At 39.0% G+C, this 22,108-nt stretch overlaps 1 protein-coding gene across 50 annotated transcripts in view; it reads right to left on the bottom strand.

Moving 5' to 3' along the window:
• The window catches only part of RIMS1 (regulating synaptic membrane exocytosis 1), a 528,602-nt gene that overhangs the window by 353,199 nt on the left and 153,295 nt on the right, over nt 1–22,108 (bottom strand). For all 50 annotated transcript variants that reach the window (XM_050950597.1, XM_050950547.1, XM_050950548.1 and 47 more), the window contains exon 2: nt 2,379–2,592. In XM_050950597.1, coding sequence (XP_050806554.1) covers nt 2,379–2,592 — 214 coding nt within the window. The remainder of the gene's footprint in view (nt 1–2,378; nt 2,593–22,108) is intronic.

The raw sequence follows: 22,108 nt of genomic DNA on the forward strand, positions 1-22,108 counted from the left end.
GTCAACATACCAGACAAGGTCCTAACCCAATTATGACATTGGGGGGGGTCTTTTTATTTTATTTATTTATTTTAAATAGGACAATTTGACCATTTTAAAGTTTTTAGGTGAGTCAAAAATTGGAAGTTAATTGGTTTTAGAGCTACACTACAAAAACAACTATCAGATAAGCTATAACACTGATGTCCCTTGCCCCAGTTACAACATGGTTAAAATCTGTAGTGTGGACAGGCCTCAACCATGTTCCATAACTGGGCTAAAGCTCTAGCCATTTCCAAGGCTTTAGCCCAGTCATCTGCCCCAGTAATAACAACAACACTAGGTCATGTGCACAAAACAAATTGTAACTGTTTCATAACTGGGTAAGAGGGCAATTATGTAACCAGATTGATGAGTCTGTTGCTTTTCTAGTACGGATGGGTCGTATCATTCAAAAATAGGTTATTTTATATTGAATGCTTGAAGTCTCTGCTGTGGGCTGACTTTCTTTATTGTTCCTAAGTACTGCAATTTACTATACTTAATTGGTAACAGCCTTGCAAAACCATCATGAACATTTCCCAGACCAGGTACAAAAATATTCTAACTCACATTTACCCTGACAACAATTTTGATATTGATAAAACTAATATTTTTTTACTCTCCTGTCCTTGCCTTGTGTGACAATAGAACAGAATTTTGCAAAACTAATAGAAAGCACCACTGTTCTAAAGGTCTGGAGAAAGAATGATAATTACTGCAATGACTAGGCACAACAAGAAAAATTCAGGAAGCAGTTTAAACCTTAATTCTGAATGTGTTTGGTTTTAAGTCACACCCCTTGGCTTTATTTTAAATACAGTAAATCTAATTTATGCTTGGTGCAACACTACTGAAGTCAATGTCATATCAGGAACAAATTTTGGACCAATGTTGGTGTGTGACTAGAAATATTAGATAAGGAATAATTAAACCATGTTCAAATTCTTCTGAATAATCTGTGTTGTACATCTTGCACTGCCTAATATTACCTATAATACCAAAGTAAACTAGTTTTTCCTATATAACTTGTTCTAATGATACCACCTGCAGGTGATAGGATGTGGTGCACGCACATAGTTTTAAAACTCTGAACATATTCAGCAGGTCATGTATGCAGCTGCATTCTTCTTTCAAAAAGTGCATTTAACTCCAAGTAGGGTTATTGGGAGTTAAATGGGTATACTAAGAGTATAACATATTCCCGGAATAACTCTGAAAAAGGCTGTTTCTGCATTTTTAATTTTTTTAAAACCTGAATTTCAAAAGATCCTTAATAAAATAAATTCTAATTCAGAGAAGAGGAAAAGTACACAACAATAGTTCAGTTGTGGAAGGGATTAGCTGTATTACATATTTTGTTTCTTGTAAATTTTTTAATTGAGTTCATATAGAAAAAAGGAGCTCCAAATATATTTAGGACACTGTCAAAGATTCTAGTGCCTTGATACAGCATCTGGGAAGCTGGACTAGGTCTCACAATAGTTAGCATATCCGTTGATAAGATGAAAGACTATTTAAACATTTTAGAGCATATTATGGGGCCAGGATATCCCCTCAAAATCAGCATGTGGCAGTGGTCTTCCACATATATATCTCAACTCTCATGAAAGAGTGAGATAGTTGGCCACCAGTAGATCCATGATGCCAGAGAAAAGGGAATTGCTGGGCTAGAAGGCTTCCATATAGATCCCTGGGAAACCCTAACCCTAACCCCAACCCCAAGCTCTCCAGCTCATTCTATATAGGTAGAAAAGAGGGCACAAAACCCAACTGCCTGACAGAAGGATCAGGAATTAACTCCATGAGATGGGATCTAGTCTGTGGTAACTTACAAGACCACTACAATTTAAAACTATATTAAATTAAAACTAAACTGAAACTAATACACTTAGGTGTTCATCAGTGCAATTCAGAAGGGATTACTTTTCCCTTAACTGAGTTGATCATTCTTTTAAAGAGAAACACAAGTGGCCTTTAAACAAAGCTTTATGAAAAGAGATTTAAAATTCTACAGAGTTAATCAAAATTGCTCAACAGGGAAAATTTGACAACACCTGAGATGAAAATGTGTTTTATTATCCCAGATAAAATAAGAATTTTTCCTTCAAACTATAGCTCAGTACAGTAATACAATATATTATTTTATTTTAATTAACTGTCTTAAGGGATCATAAATCTCCATACTTTTGGAATACATTGTTTTGACTTGCTACCTACCACCACATAAAACCCCACCTTAGAAAGGGTCAAGATGAAATGATGGATGGAAGAGATGCCAGAGTAAGATAAGTGAGGAACAATTTGTAGGTTTGAGTGTATCAATATTTGCAATAAAAACTATACAGTAGAAAACTTACATTGTTTGATCGTAGAGAAACACGACCTCCACATCGGGCACAAAACTTGGTCCGGCAGTAAGAGCATAAATGGCCACAGCCATCAGCAAACTTTGTTTTAAGACAGATTCCACACGTTGGTGCATCATCCTTGTGCTCTCCCTGGTAGCGGCGGGATTCTTCACCTATTTTTCTTACTTGCTCTTTGTAACTTTCAAATTGTTGATGCAACCTCCTGCACAGAAGAGAAAACAGTTTATTACAATAACAAGACAAGCTATTTGTGTTTTGATTTACAACAGCATCTAATATTCTAGGCATTTTTACAACAAATAAAACACACAATATCAATTACAAGTTAAACTTGAAAGACTGTCCTACCAGCTCTAAAATTCACATAAAAAATCATAGGAGTAAACTAACAGGAGTAAATGGTCAAAAGATAATTATTTAAAAGATGTCAGGTGAATCATTTTACATGATTAATACCAATTTCAAACATACAGCTACAGATTACCAAAAAACCCGTCAGATGTAAAAGTATCTAACAAATATGAAATCAAAGCTAAAAATACACCTATCAATATTTGCTTGAGCAAAGTTTCATCTATTACTATTTATTTATTTACATTGCACTAGTGTCCACGATGTATATAATCACGATGTGTGTTGCAAGCCTCAGTTTAAAAGGTTAGACTGCTACAGAACAATTAAAGACCATAACTTAAAGATCTCAGCAAACATTCCGCCATCATCTCTAAAACCAAGAAAAAATATCCCCAAGTGAAATGCACATATTTTAACATAAACAGCCAGACCAGTGTCAAATAAAATAAAAAATGCCTGCAGTATTGATACCAGAGGTATATGGACTTACTAAAGATTAAACTCTGGCCCTTACTACAGTGGTCTCTTTCAGTGTAATTACAGGGCTCTTCCTTCACAATGTACCTAGAATTCTGACACGAGAGCTCATGCTTTGCATAAATCCACATGAAATTACATGGATGTTACAAAGTGTACCATATATTCCAGCTTTCAGGTGGCAGATTAGGCCAGTTAGCAGTGGTTCCGTGAACAAGCAAGCCATTTTTCCTTGGTTATTTTCAATTTTGTTCTAGAATCTAAATTCTTCATTTAAAAAAAAATGTAATTACAAACCTTATGGTGGTGAAGGTAACCTTCAAAATGTGAACCATATCAAAATAAACATAGTGGTGTATTTTTGAGTCTGCGAATCTCCTTAAATAATAAATAGCTTTGAGAAAAGGACTTCTATTGATCTGAATGAGATGGTGACTGAAGCTTAATTATGACAATTTGAACTTCACCATTGTTAGCTGATCAAACCGTACAAGAATGAACATCTACTGTGAGTAGTGGCGCATTTTGCTGCACAAGTAGGAAAATGTTTCATAGTGGGAACCAAGACATCACCACTACTTATTTTTTCCCTCAGTCTGACCTCGGGCTTTCGGTCCCTTACAACTAGCATGGAAGTAATAGATTCCATATGTGTGAGAGTACAATACAGAGATATTTATAAAAGATATACATATCATCATCTTTATGTAGAAACCACATGCAACATTTTCAGATATTTATACTGTTTTAAATATATATCTCCTTATATATTATAAAAATATGAAAAGCTAAATATCTTATTAATAGAAACAGGACATCTTGAAATTAATACATTATGTAAGTACATGTGTCTGTCCATGAAAGCCTTGATTAGTCTCTTCATCATTTCCTCCTGCTTTGAGCTGGTTACTTTATACTAGCTTTGAGAATCATGCCCTTTAACAGATTTTAGTTACATATATTCTCCTCTTGTGGGAGCTCTATATTCCAAAGCCCTTTTTGGAGATATAAATAGAACTCAATCTTAACTAGTAACAATCAATTCAAACTTCCCCAAAAGGTTCTTTAAACTAGTTGGATATTTTTCTTTTTTAGATGCTATTCAAGCTTTGCAATTCATCATCCAATTAACTAATAGATTGGCCACCGGAATTCATGATAAAATACATATATTTGGTGTTAGAAATGGTTGTTCATAATTAAATATATTAATAATAAATAATTAACATCAATATGTGACCAAACCACGCAGTCTAGTTTGAAACTTCACTGGTTTCAAATAGTAAAAGGGCTGAAGAAGAATGAATTGAATGGAAGCCTTAGTACTCAAGGAATACCAGAACATTTTTTGTTCTAGTACTTGACCAGTTCTAATAGTAAGCAAAGAACGATGTTCTCTGTCCTCATTTTTCCCATATGAGGGTAAGTGAAACATGGGATTCAGGAATAAATCAATCAGCAATTAATTACACTAATAATTGTTAGGACACCATTCTAATAAAGAAACAGAAGAAAAAAATGAAGTTATTCTAATTTTTTCTTCTCCCTCTCCGTAAGCATTATACACTATCCTAAGTGTTTTATATTAATGAAAAAGCTGGCTGTAGCACCGAAGACTTATTTTTGCTAAACCGCTTAAGCAACGTTTGCAATGTCGGATTAGATAAGACAAAAATGGGTCAAGAGAATTAGGCAAAATACTGAAAAACAATACTACTACTAGCTACATTATTGGATTTCACCCCTGTTACATAACTTCTTTTATTAGACAACTAATGCCATCTGCTCACATAGCTTTCTAATGGGAACTATTAAAAATGTTAAGGAATATGTAAAATAACCAATTTAATTATCCAAATAATTTTAAGAGTACCATAAGTAAATCAATTATTACACAGAATGTATCCATCAGGAATTTTGCTTAATGTTATTTAATTTGTGACCAGACTGGTTCTGCTGCAACAAAATTCCTGATGGATATCTTGTTGTACATTTTGTTCTACGATGGAATGATAGCATGGAAACTAATTAATTTTTCCTCCACTATACACTGGCCTGGTATTGCCAAACTTGGGTTATATAGTAAAGCAGGAAAGAACTGATTGCAGAGAGTACAGTACATCTGTTTTTGTCTCAAGAGCTTTGCCCTGCTCCTTTTATATTATGTGTAGGGAAAAAAACAAAGGTTTAGTTTTCAAAAGTTGATATGAAACAAAAACTTTCATTTCAAATTCTGTTGTTGGAAAACCAAAACAGTTTGTTGAAATTGACATTTTCCATAGATTTTGACAAAACAATATTTTCCAAAGGAAAAATATTTTGGTCAAAAAATTTCTACCAGCTTGACTGATCAGTTTGTCCTAAATTGAATTATTTTTTTATTTGGGTGGTGGTGTTTTTTTTCTATTTGCTGTCATATGGCAGTGACCATGATAGTGTGTGGATTCATTATATTCCCTTCATTTTCACTCCTAATGGTCTCACTTTTCCTTTTGCTTTGAAACTTCCTATGCTTGGTTTCAACCTCAAAGGGTATTTATTTGTTCATCAGTTACCAATCCAGATTAGCATGAAAAAATACACAATTCCTAACATAAAAAATTTCAGTAGCTTCATACAGATAGAAAAAATATAAAAATTACTGAGGGTACAAAATGCAGACTCACTAAAAAAAATCAATCTAAATCTGAGTGAGGAAAAAGGGTTAGATTTTTTTTTAAGTTAAGGTTTACAGTAGTGTGTTTTGCTTGTGTAGTAGAAAAGTTTCATATTTGTTTTTGTTTCATATGAACACAGTGACTGCTTAAGTGGGTACAGAATAGTGGGCACACAACTGCAGTTCTTGTTTTGGATTACTTTATTAGCTCATTCCAAAGATAGATCCCATCAGAAAATCATGTTGTTTGAAGAGCACTTATCATTTTATAGGAACTACAGGAGCACACTTTATAAAATTCACATTGGGAATTTAGCCCCTTCTGCTCAAAGGTGTGGCTTCTCAATCTGCCTCATTCAAGTCAGGGACAAAACTCCTATAGACTTTAATAAGGCCAAGATTTCACACCCATCCTGCTCTTTTCTGACTGATAAATGGGTTCGCGAGGTATAAAGTCCCTTAACTGGGATGGAGAAGGATTACAGCAGCCCCTTCTTGTGGGGAAAATAAAGGCAAAAAATATTGTGTTAAAGTACATAAAGGTGAGGAAATTCAAAAGGTTAAGAGTTTCTACAGTGACATTCTGTCTCCTACATTGCACGTATGAAATGAAAACACCAAATGTATTGTTTTATTTAGTTTCTTTTGAAGAAGACCCATTGTTTCTCATTGTATAAAAAAAAAGAATGTGACAAAAAGGTCCATTTTGCTTAAAGACATGTTCCATGCTTTTTCTGTGTACTTTTCTAAGAAAGCCAGGAACTTGCATCAATTTATGTCTAGATATATTTAAAAGCTTTGAAATATGTAGCTAGTCACTTCAGATGTCCAGCAGATGGCACTGAAGATTGCATTTTCCCATTATCTTCTCTTATGTCCCAACTGAAATTACTGACTCTCACAACCTTAAACGTCAAATTTTCTATACTAAAATTATGTTTTGCTGTGGGAACATCTTATTAGAAAAAAGTTGTCTTCTCATAAGTGGTATCGCTGTAAGAAGTGCAAAGTGCAGCTCAACAGCTGTAGCACATCTGATGTGAAAAAAATAGTGCTCTGAATAAGATTCAGTATCTTGCCCCCTACACATACACAATTTTCTCATAAAATCAGTTAGATTTTTTTGTGTCTGTCTATATAAGCATTTTTAATTTTACATCAGTCTTAGCAATCAGCCCAAGAAGGTAAATTCTATGATCTACTTCAGAATGAATATGACAAATTATATGCTCCAGTGTATTTTCTTTAATCACTTGATCATACTCTGCTTTCAAAGCCAGGGGTAGAATCCAGCAATCTTGATACCCAGCATTCCACTGCTATCTCACAAAGAGCTATGTGTATCACGTCCCACTCTATGGGCTGGTCCACACAGGGTTTGTCTTTAGTAGGAAAGTAGTCAAGTTTAGACCGGGCTTAGCTAACACATGCTCAGAATAGAGACTATATGTGACCCAAACACTTTGCTTACCTTATCAGTTTTCTACCATTCCTAGCTTTGTATTTATATATATTACTATCACCTTCCACTTTCTTTGATTTTATTTTTTAGAGCTGCCTTCCCTTTACCTGTAAACCAGGTCAGTTTTTTAACCAAACACGGCCTTCTTCTTTGATTGCAGGATGGGAACTGTCTCTTTAAGATCAGGGTGTGACATCTGATTGTAAAGTAAGCTTGCAGTAGACAAAGCAGCCTGTGAGAAACCCTGAGCCTGTGCTCAGTCAGAGGTCAGAACTCGGATTAATAAACATCTTTATTGAAAGTGCATTATTTTTAAGGTTTAACATTAGCCCTAACTGAGGGTTTGAGAGCCTCAGGACACTGCTAATGAAAAGTCATCTGTATTTCTAACTGCAAGTGTTCAAAAATCCTGAGTCAAAAACCTAAAATTGTGAGATTTTTATAAAATTACACGAATTTTAGGTCAAATAACTTGTTCGGTTTTTGTTTGTTTGATTGTTCCTTTGTTTTGCCTCCTGGTTTCTCTTGAGTGCTTAAGATTCAGTTAGGCCACATTTTCAAGCTTCTCTCTACAACCATGATGCAAAAAACTTAGGTTTTTTTTTTAAGTGAAAGTTCACATTCTCTCATATTCACATGACTCCAGGAACTGGGGCTTTAAGTATAAATACTAAATATCATAAGACTTATGATAAAATTGGGAAAGTTGACAACACTGATCCCCACCCACACTATGAGTCCAGATCACACCAGTAGGAATTAAAAGTTGTTCACCTTTAATGATGCTGGGTGACTCCTCTATGAGATATGTTTGAGCTATGACTAAGTTACAGCTCCCTTATCACAAATTCACATCATGTTTTGGCAGAAATTGGTAGAATCAGAAGAGTGGCCAAGAACTATTTAGGACGCAAGGACTGAGCTACCCTTTCTTCCCCTAGAGAAAGTCCACCTCCTTACCACAGCAGAGTGGAGGCATGCTGGCAGGGCAGCCTGTGCAGGAAACTGTGTCTCTGTAGATAAACAAAAGACTTCATTCTCACCATGGTTACCTAATGTCTTTCACCATCAGTGAATCCATGCAATCTTCAAGCTAAAACTTTACTAAATGAAGGGTTTTTTAAATGTACAAATTATCTAATTAAATAATTTGCATAAAATGTCACACATGGAGCTGCATGAAAACTGGCAGTGATGTAAGTAATTGGAAGAGTCCATTTTCATACATTTTATTTTTTTAGTGTACCTATAGCCCACCAGTTCTCAATTTTTATCTGTCACGAAAGAGGCTACCTACTGAAAGATAAAGGTGCTTCAGAAACCCTGTGACTCAAGAGGGACAATTGGTTGATTGTGAGTCAGTGATGTGTGATATCTAAAATAAACTAAACTAAATCTGCTAGCTTCCCACTTTTCCTCCCAGCATGATCATAGGCAGCTGTTCTACCAGGAAGCTTCCCTCTGACCAAGCTTGCAGGAATTTTATAGGCTCTCTCTTTTAGCTAAAAGTTGCTTTTATATATCAAAGATGAACTCTTATGAAAACTCCACTTCATATTTGTTTTCAATTACATACTTCAGTAAGAGAAGCCATTGTCATTGGGCACAAGCCTGTAGGTCTTAATGAAGCTAAACTGAGTTCAATGGAATTTGTCCTAAATAAGGCCTTTAAAATTAGAACCAATATTTTTGTAACATACTGTAGCTATTAAGGGTCTTATGCTGTGCCCATAGAAGTTAAGAAGAAAGCTCCCATCAACTCCATAGGAACAGAAGTAGTCTATAGAGATTAGGAAAGGAAAGAGAATAAAATAAAGAAAGGGAAAGAGAAAGAAAACTAGTGAGGAGATGGACAGGGAGAGGGGAAAGAGGAAGAAAAGAGTAAGTGCTCGATCATCCACAGCTATATCAGAGCTGTGCTCAATGCACCGGAGTTGGGAGGGTAAAAATGGCTTTACATGATCTTTTTGTGACCAGCCCTCTTTGCGATGGTTCAAATGCCAGCACACGTTAAAGAATCATCAGAGCTGCTCCAAATTACGCTGGCTTGTAACAGCCAGGAATTACTCAAGCACCACTTGCTCCTGTCATGCTTCTTTATACCCCCACAACATGTCCCCAACATGCTCCCACACCAGGGAGTCACTAGGCTATGTTGGGCACCATGACATACACCTCTTCCAGCTATTTTGTGTGGAGCAAGGCAGCCAACTACCTCATTCCCTCCAGAAGCACCTTAGGTACCTATGCCAACTGACTCCATGTGGCAAGTCCTGTACATGGATCACTAGGCCAATGTAGATGGCTATCTCTGAGATGGTGGAGGGGTTTAGGACCTATTCCTCTCAACAGCATCTTCCATTGACTAACTTAGGCAGCTCCCTGCCTAGCATGCTGGCTTTTGTGGATCACATTCTTAGGCGCCTATCTCTTCCCATTCATTATACACAGAGACGAGGCACCTAAATCGACTTTGTGGATCACAATATTGTTCCTGTGATTTTCTATGCACCTAAAAGTTAGACATTATGACACTCAGCAGTGAAACAGCGAAACCCCTTTGTGGATCCCACTCTAAGTGACTTAACGAGAAAAAGTCCATTGATTTCAGATTGCAAACTGTGGTCGAGGACTACAGCCTGGCTGAAGCATTCGTGCTGTCTTAACTTGTAGAAATTCCCCAGAAGATGGCTTTGGTCACAAACCTAGCACAGGCTATTTGCTTGTCAATTTTGTGTTTGGAGTTTGCATTGTCTTAAAGAAAGGATGTTAATGAGGTCCTGGACATGTCTTTCTCAGTATACATAAGCATTTTAAGCTTCCTTAGTAGAAAAATCTAAGCAAAATCTGAAATTCTACTAATAAGGAAACTAAAGAGACAAGTACAGAACAGCCATGATAGCAATTTAAGACTATAAAATAGGAAATAAAGAACTAGCAACATGGAAATAAAGATCTGATTTAAATTTTTAAACTTTAAAAGTAATTTTAAATGCATTATTTTATTTACTCTATGCAGAGGATAATAAAACCATAAGTTATAATTCCAATGGGTTACAAGTCTGGACAGTTAGATTAAATAATTGGTTTAAGTGCTATGTTTAGTCTAAAGTCTCTTCTTTGCACTTAAAAAAAAGACAGTGGTATGTGTAAGAACCTAAATAATGAGCAGAACAAACATCATAACTTTTTTGATCATATGACAAAGCTTTTGGATGAAGAGAATTCAGTAGATATAATTTGACTTTAGTAAAAGAATTAATGCAATGCCACACAAAATCTTATTTGAAAATGTATTCAAGCTGGGTTGAATAAAGACTAATCCTGATGCTCAAAGGTAGTTAGGCTCCTAACTTCCACTGACATGAACAGGAATTAAGTGCCTAAATACCTTTGAGGATCTGGGCCACTGTCACATTATGTGATGATCCTTCATCTGATTTTAATTAAATAGCAATAGACAACATATTGAGTTTTATTTATTAATGTTTTTATACTGTACCCAAAACCATGCTATCTGAGCATCTATCTGTAATATCTCACTCAGGAGGGGATCCCATTGGTATCAATATGATATTTAATGTCTATTATCATTAATACACGTTATAATCCGAAATGCAAAAGACCAATAGATCATCTAGTTCACTGTCTTGTAAGAACAGGAGTGCTGCTTCTTGTCAGGGAGAAGTGCAGATTGGGACTCCTTGGCCTTGAATGTCTTTCTTTTCAATAGGCATCCAATTTTGTGAAAGCAAAAGTATGCAAAATATGTGAAAAGCAAAAGGTAGCAGTAGCTGAACTTGGCTACAAAATCACTGGCACTTGACAATGGTTTATTCCATAACTGCTCACGAAACACACTTGATACGTTGCTAAAACAAGGCCCTAATTCAGGACAGCACTTAAGTATCTGTTTAAGTCTCACTGAAGTCAAACAACCTGAAAACCAATCACCAAAAGTTTAAAGACTGAAAACAAATAATCAAACGTTTTTCTTTTGAAAATAACACAGATTTAAATGTCTATTTTAATATTGTGAGAAGAGTGATAAAATATACCATATTCAGGACATACCTACCATTTATGTTCAATGAGATATTTTAGCTTTCTATAATTTATTTAAAAAGCGACAAAGAGTCCTGTGGCACCTTACAGACTAACAGACATATTGGAGCATAAGCTTTTGTGGGTGGATACTCACTTCGTCAGACGCAGTGGGTATTCACCCACGAAAGCTTATGCTCCAATACGTCTGTTAGTCTATAAGGTGCCACAGGACTCTTTGTCGCTCTTTACAGATCCAGGCTAACACGACTACCCCTCTGATACTATAATTTACTTAGTATACTCTGAACACTAGATTAGTCTCCAATCATTAACTATTTATTTTCTAAGCTATTTCTGTGTATATTTCAATACCAAAGTTAGTGTTAGACAAAATGTAATTTCCTTTCTACTTGCTGATGGTGACATCTGTTTTCATCCTTTAATTAAAATACTTTGTTAAATGTGCATTTATGGCCTATCATCTAAATAATAACACAGGTGCTGTAAATAAATTCATCTTTTCAAATATAGTTCCAATAAACAGTCACCAAATTCCCAAGGGAAAATGAATTTCTGGTTTTAGTTGCAGTATTCAGACACAAATCACTTCATGAAACCAGTCCAGACTGCTAATGCCAGACCCCAAAATCATAAGAAATATGAAGTAAAGCCATATATTGGCATACATTATCCCTCACACATTGAAGCCAACAGATATTTCAAATATACGCCATCTGTTCTCCAGCAAATCTAACCTGCTCAGCCACAATCACCCACCATGGTCACTCACAAACTTGCATAACTCTGCCCTATATTTGATGTATTTCTATGGGATTCACCATTATTTTTCCTACTTAGGACATTTTTTTACATTATTTCCCCTTAGGAATGTTAACCAGCTATAACAAACTTCTTTGTAATATTAGAATTGTGAACTATGCTATTCTATTAGAGTAGAGTGACCAGATGTCCCCATTTTATAGGGACAGTCCCAATTTTTGGATCTTTTTCTTATATAGGCTCCTATTGCCCCCCACCCCGTCCCTATTTTTCACACTTGCTGTCTGGTCACGCTATATTAGAGATAGTTCTATCAGTGAGGCACCTTTCGCAAGGCTGGCCTTACCATGATGCGAACTGAGGCAGCTGCCTCAGGTGCCAGATTTGGGTGGGGGGCGACGCCACTAGGACCCAGAGTGTAGAAAATTGTGTCTGCTGCTGGTGCATATGTATTCTCTCTGCTCTAGATGCACAGAGTGGTGGAGTGCTGTGCTGGAAGGAGGGCACAAGAGTCATAACAGGTAGGCAGGAGAAAAGGTAAGAGGAATAACAGAAAGCAGCAGGAGCTGCAGGGAGAGAGAGGAGGACCACACTCTTATGTACCTCTCTAGCACCCCCAGGAGCCTGGACTGATTAACACCAGCTTCTCAGGGAGCTTCCTGTTTCCTGCTGCTTCCCTGAACCCACTTGAGGAGAACAGGCAGTCAGTTGAAGTAGTAGGAGCCAGTTAGGCCCTTAAGACGCTGATATCTTCCTTCACTCAGGCCCTACTACCAGCCTGCTTATTTGTCCCCTTCAACTGAGAGCCAATATAAGTGGTACAGGACAGCAGTCATAAGTGAAAGAATAAAACGCTCCTCTGGGGCAGCATTCAGAAAAAGAAAGAAAAAGAAGTTTTTCTGTCTAAGCAGGAAGGCGCTCTCCTGAAATACATAGACACAAATGTTCACGGTGAGCCTTCAGGCCCCAGTGAGGATGTGAGTGGTGAGGAGATGCCTGATCTTCCAGTTAGTCAGAGTGCAGGTGACCTGGCAGCTACTGCAGTATCCATATCTCCATATCAAATGGATGTAACCATGCACATTCCTGAAGAAAAGTGTAGATCAGAGAAGAGTGTGGTGGAGGCGCAAGAAACAGCTGCTGCTGAGTTTAGTTCCTTAAGTCTAGATGATTCAGGACTGTGGACCCACTTGAGCAGTAGCCTGAGGGACTTCCTTGTACTGCATGGGCCACAGCAAGTGAAAAACATCATGTTCTCCAAAGACAATGAAAATAGAAGTTTCTATCCAACACATTACTGGCGTGAAATGGTGACAATGTGGAGAGGCCATGGCTTATGTACTCAAAAACCCAGAATGCTGCATACTGTTTTTGTTGCAAATTTTTCCAGTCTAAAGTTCCAGCCACATTGGGTTCTACAAGAACGAAGGACTGGAAAAAATCTGGCTAGAAATCTGGCATGCCATGAGAAGGCAGCAAATCACCAGAGAGCATTCCATACGTGGAAAGAGCTTGAGATGAGACTAAGGTTAAAGGTCACGCTAGATGATCAGCATCAAGAGACGACTGCCTTAGAGTCTCTTTACTGGCAAAATGTTCTCAAAAGGTTCATTGCCATTGTGAGAATACTTGCTACCCAAAACCTAGCACTGCATGGCATTTCAGATCAGCTGTATGTGCCAAACAATGGAAACTTTCTTAAAATTGTGGAGCTGTACTCCAGGAGCATCTAAGAAGAGTCATCACCCAAGAAATGTACATATACCACTACCTTGGAAAAACAATTCAAAATGAGATCATACAGTTACTGGCAACAAAAGTCAAACAGAAGATCATGGCAGATCTGAAGTCAGCAAGATATTATTGTTATTCTAGACTGCACACCTGACATCAGCCATACGGAAAAAATGACTTTAATGGTGCGTTTTGTAACAACAACGGAACCTAATGAAAATCTTCCTGCAATGATGACTATCAAAGAGCATTTTCTAGAATGTATTGACATTGATAATACTACAGGAGCTGGTATGACAAATTTTTCTCTGCATCAACTCATCAATGGCAAATTTTGAAGCAACATCTGGGAACATCCTCTCTGACACTGAAACCACTGAATGCCACATGATGGGAAAGTCGAGTAGAGGCGATAAAGCCTATCAAATACCAAATTGGGAAGACAGATGATGCCATAGTTGCCACTATGGAGGATAATGCTATGACAGGAACTGTTTGTGGGAGAACAGTGGCAGAGGGAAATGGAATCACCAGAAACATACGTAACTTCAAATTTCTGTGTGGCTTAGTGTTGTAGCATGACATACTGTTTGAAATAAATGTTGTAAGCAAGAGACTCCAAGGTGTTGACTTTGATATATCTGGAGCAATGGAACATCTGGACAAAGCAAAGTCATACCTACAGTCTTACCAGTCAGATAAGGGATTTCAAAATGTTCTGAAGAGTACACAGAACTTGGCAGAGCAACTTCACATGGAAGCTATTTTCCCACCCATTCAAAAATACAAGAGTCACCGAAGAAGAAGACATTTTGATTACGAGGCATGGGATAATCCCATAAGAAACCACAAATGAAAATTCAAAGTTGAATTCTTTAATCAGGTGTTAAATTGTCCATACAGTCAGTTGAAGAATGTTTCATGCAGCTTAAGGAACACAGCAGTATATTTGGGATGTTGTATGATAGTCCAAAACTCCTCACTATACCTGAAGAAGGCCTGCACCAGCAATGCACGGCACTAGAGACAGTGTTGACACATGATGACATGCGCGATATTGATGCGAGTGATTTAGATGAAGAACTGAAAGCTCTTTCAAGATACTTTTCAGCAGGATCAACTCCAAATATATGTGCAAAAATAAGATGACCACCCTCTTTCCAAATGCTTTCGTTGCTCTGCGCATAGTTCTAACACTTCCTGTAACGGTTGCCAGTGGAAAATGCAGCTTCTCCAAGCTGAAGTTAATAAAAACACATTTATGCTCCACAATGACACAGGAGAGGTTGGTCGACCTTGCAACCACCTCAATAGAGCTTGAGCTGGCCCAGACTGTGGACCTTCAGGAAGCAGTTAAAGCTTTGCAATCAAGAAGGCATGGAAAGCACCACTTTGATTATTCAAACAGATAAAAATACCAGTGTTTACTATTCAGACAAGAAAAGTTACGTTTGCTGTTCAGGTGTTTGAAAGTTAAGTGTTATTTTTAAAAAAGGAATTTTAAGTTGTTAGTTCTCCTTTATTGGGGATAAGTAGCAGAGAACCACCATGAAAGGAGTAGAACAGGAAGAAGGCAGAATTGAAACCTTTCAGAGTTTTGGCCCAAGCGAGGGGGTATGGGGGGTGTCATCTGAGCTCCCCGCCTCAGGTGCCAAAATGTTGTGGGCCATCCCTGACCTTTGGTTATGTGCCATAAGCAGCATGGGTGTTTTAATCTTTGGTATATATACTGCTTTGCATTTTGTTTTATCCAAATGGAAAAGCTAAGGTTGTCTTGTTGAAATTTCAGTGACTGTGCTTCACACCTTTTGGAACAACAACAACAGGACACTCGCTGTTATGCAAACATCTTATGCAAAATATTAAATGAAAATTTGCATATTCTGATATGCATCAAGTTTGTTTATATCCCCAAATTTCAGCTTTAAAAAAAACTGATTGAAGATTAAGTCCTGTGAAAGGTGTCAGACTGACAACTCTTGTAAACAAAGTCCTCAAGCAGCAGGGCAAGTTTCCCATGCTCACTGCACCACCAGCATGTCTCAAATCTCATCAGGGAGGACTTCCTTTATGGGTAACAGGTGTAGTTCAGACTCTAAGAGCCTTACAATTCTTGGCCTTTCCTAAATATGCTAATTAGTGGAAATAGAGGGAACTTGAACCGAGACAAATCAAATTATCTCAGAGGAGCCGAACAACAATTAGATGGGACTATATACATAACATAAGAAAGATAGGGATTTACAGGATGTCCTATATTACCACTATTTGGGAAACTAAAACATTTCATTTTATGTTACATTATTACATTAACCAGGAGCATTTGAAGATGCAGACCAAAATTTTCAAACTCAATGCCTAAAGTTAAGTTACTAAATCAAAATTCAGATGCCCAAATAAAATCTTTTGGCCAGAAGCTACTTATATAAATACCTTCTAAAAGAAAATACTGTTGGAAGTTTACCTAAAGTTTCATCAGGATTGAGAAAAAAATATACTATTGTCTTTACTGGCCAATCAACATCCTTAATCCTCAATTTTCTTAGAGCAACATGAGACAACACTGTTAGCAAAGTAAGTGTGCTTCAAAATGTTTGGGAATCAAGAGCACTGATTAGTTGGTGAGGAGGCAATGATTTATAATACAGGGAATGAGTATAAAACCGCTCGGTGAACACTTCATTGCTGGTACTGAGCCATAGCCAACTAACAGCTGCAAATAAGCGGAGAAAGAATGAACATAAACACTGGCAGAATGGGCTCAGTTTAAAAATAGTTATAGTGCTACTTGATCCTAGACAGGCTTTTATCTAATGCATCCATTTTAAATATATTTTCCTTTACCCAGATATTAAACATAAGGCTTTCAACCCTGCTTTCATAACTGAAGACAAAATTTGGAATATTTCAGATGTAAGTTCAAGCTTTTCCCCCAATCGTTTGTCTAGGGCTAGGCCACATTCACCTTTCTACACTAATTTCATAAAAGCAATGCTGAATCTCATTCAGCATAAAGTTCTCATCTCTCACACAATCTGAGTGACATGCAAAAATGTGTCTTCTTGGGGAGCTGAACTTCTGTATAATCAGGAGAGGTTCATAGAATCATAGAATACCAAGGTTAGAAGGGACCTCAGGAGGTCATCTAGTCCAACCCCCTGCTCAAACCAGGACCAATGCCCAACTAAATCATTCCAGCCAGGGCTTTGTCAAGCCTGACCTTAAAAACCTCTTAGGAAGGGGATTCTACCACCTCTTTAGGTAATCCATTCCAGTGCTTCACCACCCCCTAATGAAAAAGTTTTTCCTAATATCCAACCTAAACCTCTCCCACTGAAATTTGAGATCATTACTCATTGTTCTGTCATCTGCTACCACTGAGAACAGTCTAGATCCATCCTCTTTGGAACTTCCTTTCAGGTAGTTGAAAGCAGCTATCAAATCCCCTCTCATTCTTCTTTTCTGCAGACTAAACAATCCCAGTTCCCTCAGTCTCTCCTCACAAGTCATGTGCTCCAGCCCCCTAATCATTTTTGTTGCCCTCCTCTGGACTCTTTCCAATTTTTCCACATCCTTCTTGTAGTGTGGGGCCCAAAACTGGTCACAGTACTCCAGATGAGGCCTCACCAATGTTGAATAGAGGGGAATGATCATGTCCCTCGATCTGCTGGCAATGCCCCTACTTATACAGGCCAAAATACAGTTTGCCTTCTTGGCAAAAAGGGCACACTGTTGACTCATATCCAGCTTATCGTCCACTGTAACCCTTCGGTCCTTTTCTGCAGAACTGCTTCCTAGCCATTCGGTCCCTAGTCTGTAGCAGTGCATGAGATTCTGACGTCCTAAGTGCAGGACTCTGCACTTGTCTTTGTTGAACCTCAGCAGATTTCTTTTGGCTCAATCCTCTAATTTGTCTAGGTCTCTTTGTGTCCTATCCCTACCCTCCAGTATATCTACCACTCCTCCCATTTTAGTGTCATCTGCAAACTTACTGAGGGTGCAGTCCATGCCATCCTCCAGATCATGAATGAAGATATTGAACAAAACTGGACACAGGACTGACCCTTGGGGCACTCCGCTTGATACCGGCTGCCAACTAGACATGGAGCCATTGATCACTACCTGCTGAGCCCGACGATCTAGCCAGCTTTCTATCCACCTATAGTCCATTCATCCAGCCCACACTTCTTTAACAAGCCAGCAAGAATACTGTCGGAGACCGTATCAAAAGCTTTGCTAAAGTCAAGGAATAACACATCCACTGCTTTCCCCTAATCCACAGAACCAGTTATCTCGTCATAGAAGGCAATTAGATTAGTCAGGCATGACTTGCCCTTGTACTGCACTAACATTACCATTTCGTTGACAAGTACTGTGAGCTTTGTGGTAGTGGAGTAAATAATCTGTGTGAGCATTAACAGAATCACCTTCATTGAACAAAAATGTTTTATGACGTACCTATGCCAGACATTTTAATGAAGTATTTTGAGGCATAAGTACATTATATGAGTCATTGAAGAATACATTGATGTATTTTCTCTTCATAAGCATCAATTTAGATACTTCAACCACGCCCATCAGTGTGCAATTTGAGTGCCTCAGAAATTCAATAAGCAGAACACAGGAATATTGCTCTCTCTCTCTTTTTCCCCATTCTGAAGAGAAGTTAATTTTTATTTGTTCAAATATGTGATTTTGATGGAATTACTGAGGAAAGGTTAGGTCAAAGAAGTAGGATTTATGTTTCATTATGAAGCCAGTGATGTTTGTGGTCATTCTCATCTCCTCCAGAAGCTAATTCTATAGTCACAAGCAGACTCAAATCTCTATGTGACCCAGCCACTAGAGGGGGACAGAGGGCCACACTGTGTAAGCACTCACAGGATATGAAGTTCACACAAAAACAAATGGAAAGTGATAGGGTAAATTAGACTGAGTGAGGAATAACTTAATGATACTAGCCATGTATGGTATCAGTTGCTTGATAAACTCACATAGAATATATACTTACCTAAGGGATAAGCAAACCTCTCATATGTACTCATTGTGCGGTACCTCCCACACTGGCCCTGGTTCATCCCCGCTTTCTTACTGCACTGCAATTTTAGGTAATAATCCAGCCTGCGTCTCTGGGACCTGTGTTCCTTCACTTCTTACCTTCTTCTCCAAGAAGCAGAGAGATGGTTGCTGCTCAAGAACCAACAGGGAAGGAGTGAGAAGAAGTAAGCTGAAAGTCACTAATACCTTTTTCATAAGACAGGGGGGATGTTGGACAGGGTTGCCAACTTTTTGATTGCAGAAAACTGAACAGCCTTGTCCTGCCCTGCCCCTTCCCCAAGCCCCCCCTCCCACTCAGTCCAGTCCCTCTCCCTCTGTCACTTGCTCTCCTCCACCCTTGCTCAGTTGCTCATTTTCACTGGGCTAGGGCAGGGGGTTGGTTGAGGGATGGGGAGAGGGCTCTCAGTGTGAGTGTGGGATGGGGCCAGAGATGAGAGGTTTAGGGTGCAGAAGGGGGCTCTGGAATGGGGGAGCAAGGGGTTTGGAGTGCAGGAAGGGGCTCCAGGCTGGAGGTTGGGGTGTGGGAGAGAGTTCGAGGTGTGGACTCTGGATGCTGCTTACCTCAGGTGGCTTCCTGAAGCTGCTGGCATGTCCCTGTGGCCCCTAGGTGCAGAAGTAGCCAAGGGGCTCTGTGTGCTGCCCCCATTGAAGGTGCTACCCCTGCAGCTCCCATTGGCCACTGTTTCCAGCCAATGGGAGCTGTGGAGCTGGAGGACGGGGGCAATGCACAGTGCTTCCCTGGCTGGCCCTTCAGCTAGGGGCCGCAGGGACATGCCAGCTGCTTCTGGGAACCCTGCGGACAAGGAGGGAGCCTGCCTTAGCCCTGCTGCACCACCGATCAGACTTTTAGCATACCGGTCCTGCCAGGATCCCTTTCTGACTGGGCGTTCCAGTCAAAAAACCCTATGTTGGAGGGAGCAGAACAGGCCCTGAGCAGCTTAGCTCTTTCTGCTCTCTTCAGTATTGTGAAAAAAGCATGGTTCCTCTCCACTGCCGCCTCCTCTCCCCTTGCATGCGTCTCTTTGTGGCAGGAGGAAAGGAGAGGAGGAAAAAGCAACAGAGGTCCCAGAGTTGCAGTAGCAGAGGCAGCTTGGGAAGCCTCTCAGCTCCCAGAAAGGGGAAGGGGGCACAGAAGTTGAAGCTAAGTAGGGAGGTCCCAGCCATCAATAATTGGGAGGAGAAAAGAGTATGTGTTAAATGGGGGGGTTGTTTGTTTTTTTGTGGGGGTAAGAGGCAGCACTATGGGCAGCACTGGGTGTTTGGAGGGCTACATTAACTCAGTTTGTGGCCTGGCCAGAGGCAGGTACAGCTCTGTGTTTTTTGCCACCTCAAGCATGGCAGTCAGCCAGCCTTCGGCGGCGTTTCTGTGGGAGGTCCGCTGGTCCCACGCAGATTCAGCGGTGGCTCTGCAGGTGATCTGCCAGTCCCACACCTTCGGTGTACCCACTGCCGAATTGCTGCCGAATCTGCAGGAACAGCGGATCTCTCACAGAAATGCCGCCCAAGGCTGCCTGACTGCCCCCCCACACACACACAGCATGCCGCCCCAGACATGCACTAGCTGCGCTGGTGCCTGGAGCCGTCCTTGGCCAGAGGACATAGCCCACACAGACAACAAATAGCTGAAAGGTGGGGTATATGACTTTTATTGTGTGTTGTGCCAAAGCTGACAGACTATAATGTTTTTTTTAAATAGCAAACTTGATTTTAAGGATGTTTTAAATATAATAAATCAGTTTTGCAATCTGTAACTGGATAATGGGAGAGGGAAGGGCAAAGCCTGTTACAGACAGCAAAACTAGTATATATTACATTCAGGCAGTGAGAAGACATGCTTGACTCTGAAAACCATTATAATCTGTCAATAATGGCACAACACACAACAAAGCACAGGTATAATGCATTTCAGTCCTCTGATACACATTGGCAAGAGACTATGGGAACTGAGACAAAATAATGGAAGACTGTTTTGGAAGAACTATTATTATGGGCTTACCCAACTTCCTGTATATGCCTGAGAGTGGGTTCTCATATAATGCATCCACTACCTCACACCCCCATACATACAAAAAATGTGAATCGTTCTGGCATGCAACGTGCTAAACAGATGATAGGTATCAGATGGTAAGACAGTGTGAGCAACAAAGATATGACAAAGCACAGTGGTCTGTAAGCAGAGCAATGCTACTGAAATTGTAACTACCATATGGTAGTAATAAACAGGACATGTGCAAAACAGGAAAAGATTTCACAGCAAGGGGTGTGATAAGAGCCAGCAAGAGGGAGAACTAGAAAAGACACAATGGGATTGCAAGCACAACAAACAGTGATGGCATTTCATATTAATTATCCTCAACTAAGTCCCAGTGTGTACAGTACATCTTATACCTAAAAATACTTTAAACAGCCTTGCTGTGAGGACCTCTAATTCATCATCCTGTTCACCTTCCTTTGTAATATCCATATTTACAAGGAATAAAAAAGACTCATACATCTATTTTAAATATACTGTCAAAGTGCTTGAACACAAGACAATGATTCAGCTCATCTTCTGTTTATTTAATTCTTCCCAGTCTTTTGGATGCCAAATAAACACAAATGAAAAACATATGGCATCTTAATGGACTGGAAGAAAAGGAGGACAGTAGCTGATTTTTAAAGGAAAGCATGGCATTCAGGTAGTATGTTTTAAACCTCCTTTCACCTAGAGTCTGATATATGTGTTTTTGTTTTTAATGGAAGAGAATGGCCGATTCTTCCCTACTGAAGTTCAGTACTTTGCTCACTATTAAGCCAAATTTACTACTTATGACAATGAATACATATCTCTTTCTAGGTTTTTATACAAGTGCTCAGCACCATATTATCCCATATCTATCAACATCAGTGCTCAGTATGGCTCTACTGGTATATTTATATCTAATTTATTTAGATATTACACTATCGGGTGTTCTTGGCCCTTTATAGGCAGAATACACAGTTCCTGACCCAAAGACCTCACAGTCTAAGACTCCTATCCTGCAAAGGGGCACCTGTGGAGAAGTTTACAAAATAAGGGCTTTAACTAGGCTATGTAGGGATAAAAAAAAGTTTATATGGAATCTGACTTTTGCCTCAAATGCCACTGGTCAGAGTTCGTAATAAGTGAGC

The sequence above is a fragment of the Gopherus flavomarginatus genome, chromosome 4, assembly GCF_025201925.1.
Source record: "Gopherus flavomarginatus isolate rGopFla2 chromosome 4, rGopFla2.mat.asm, whole genome shotgun sequence".
In the NCBI taxonomy this organism is placed as follows: domain Eukaryota; kingdom Metazoa; phylum Chordata; order Testudines; family Testudinidae; genus Gopherus; species Gopherus flavomarginatus.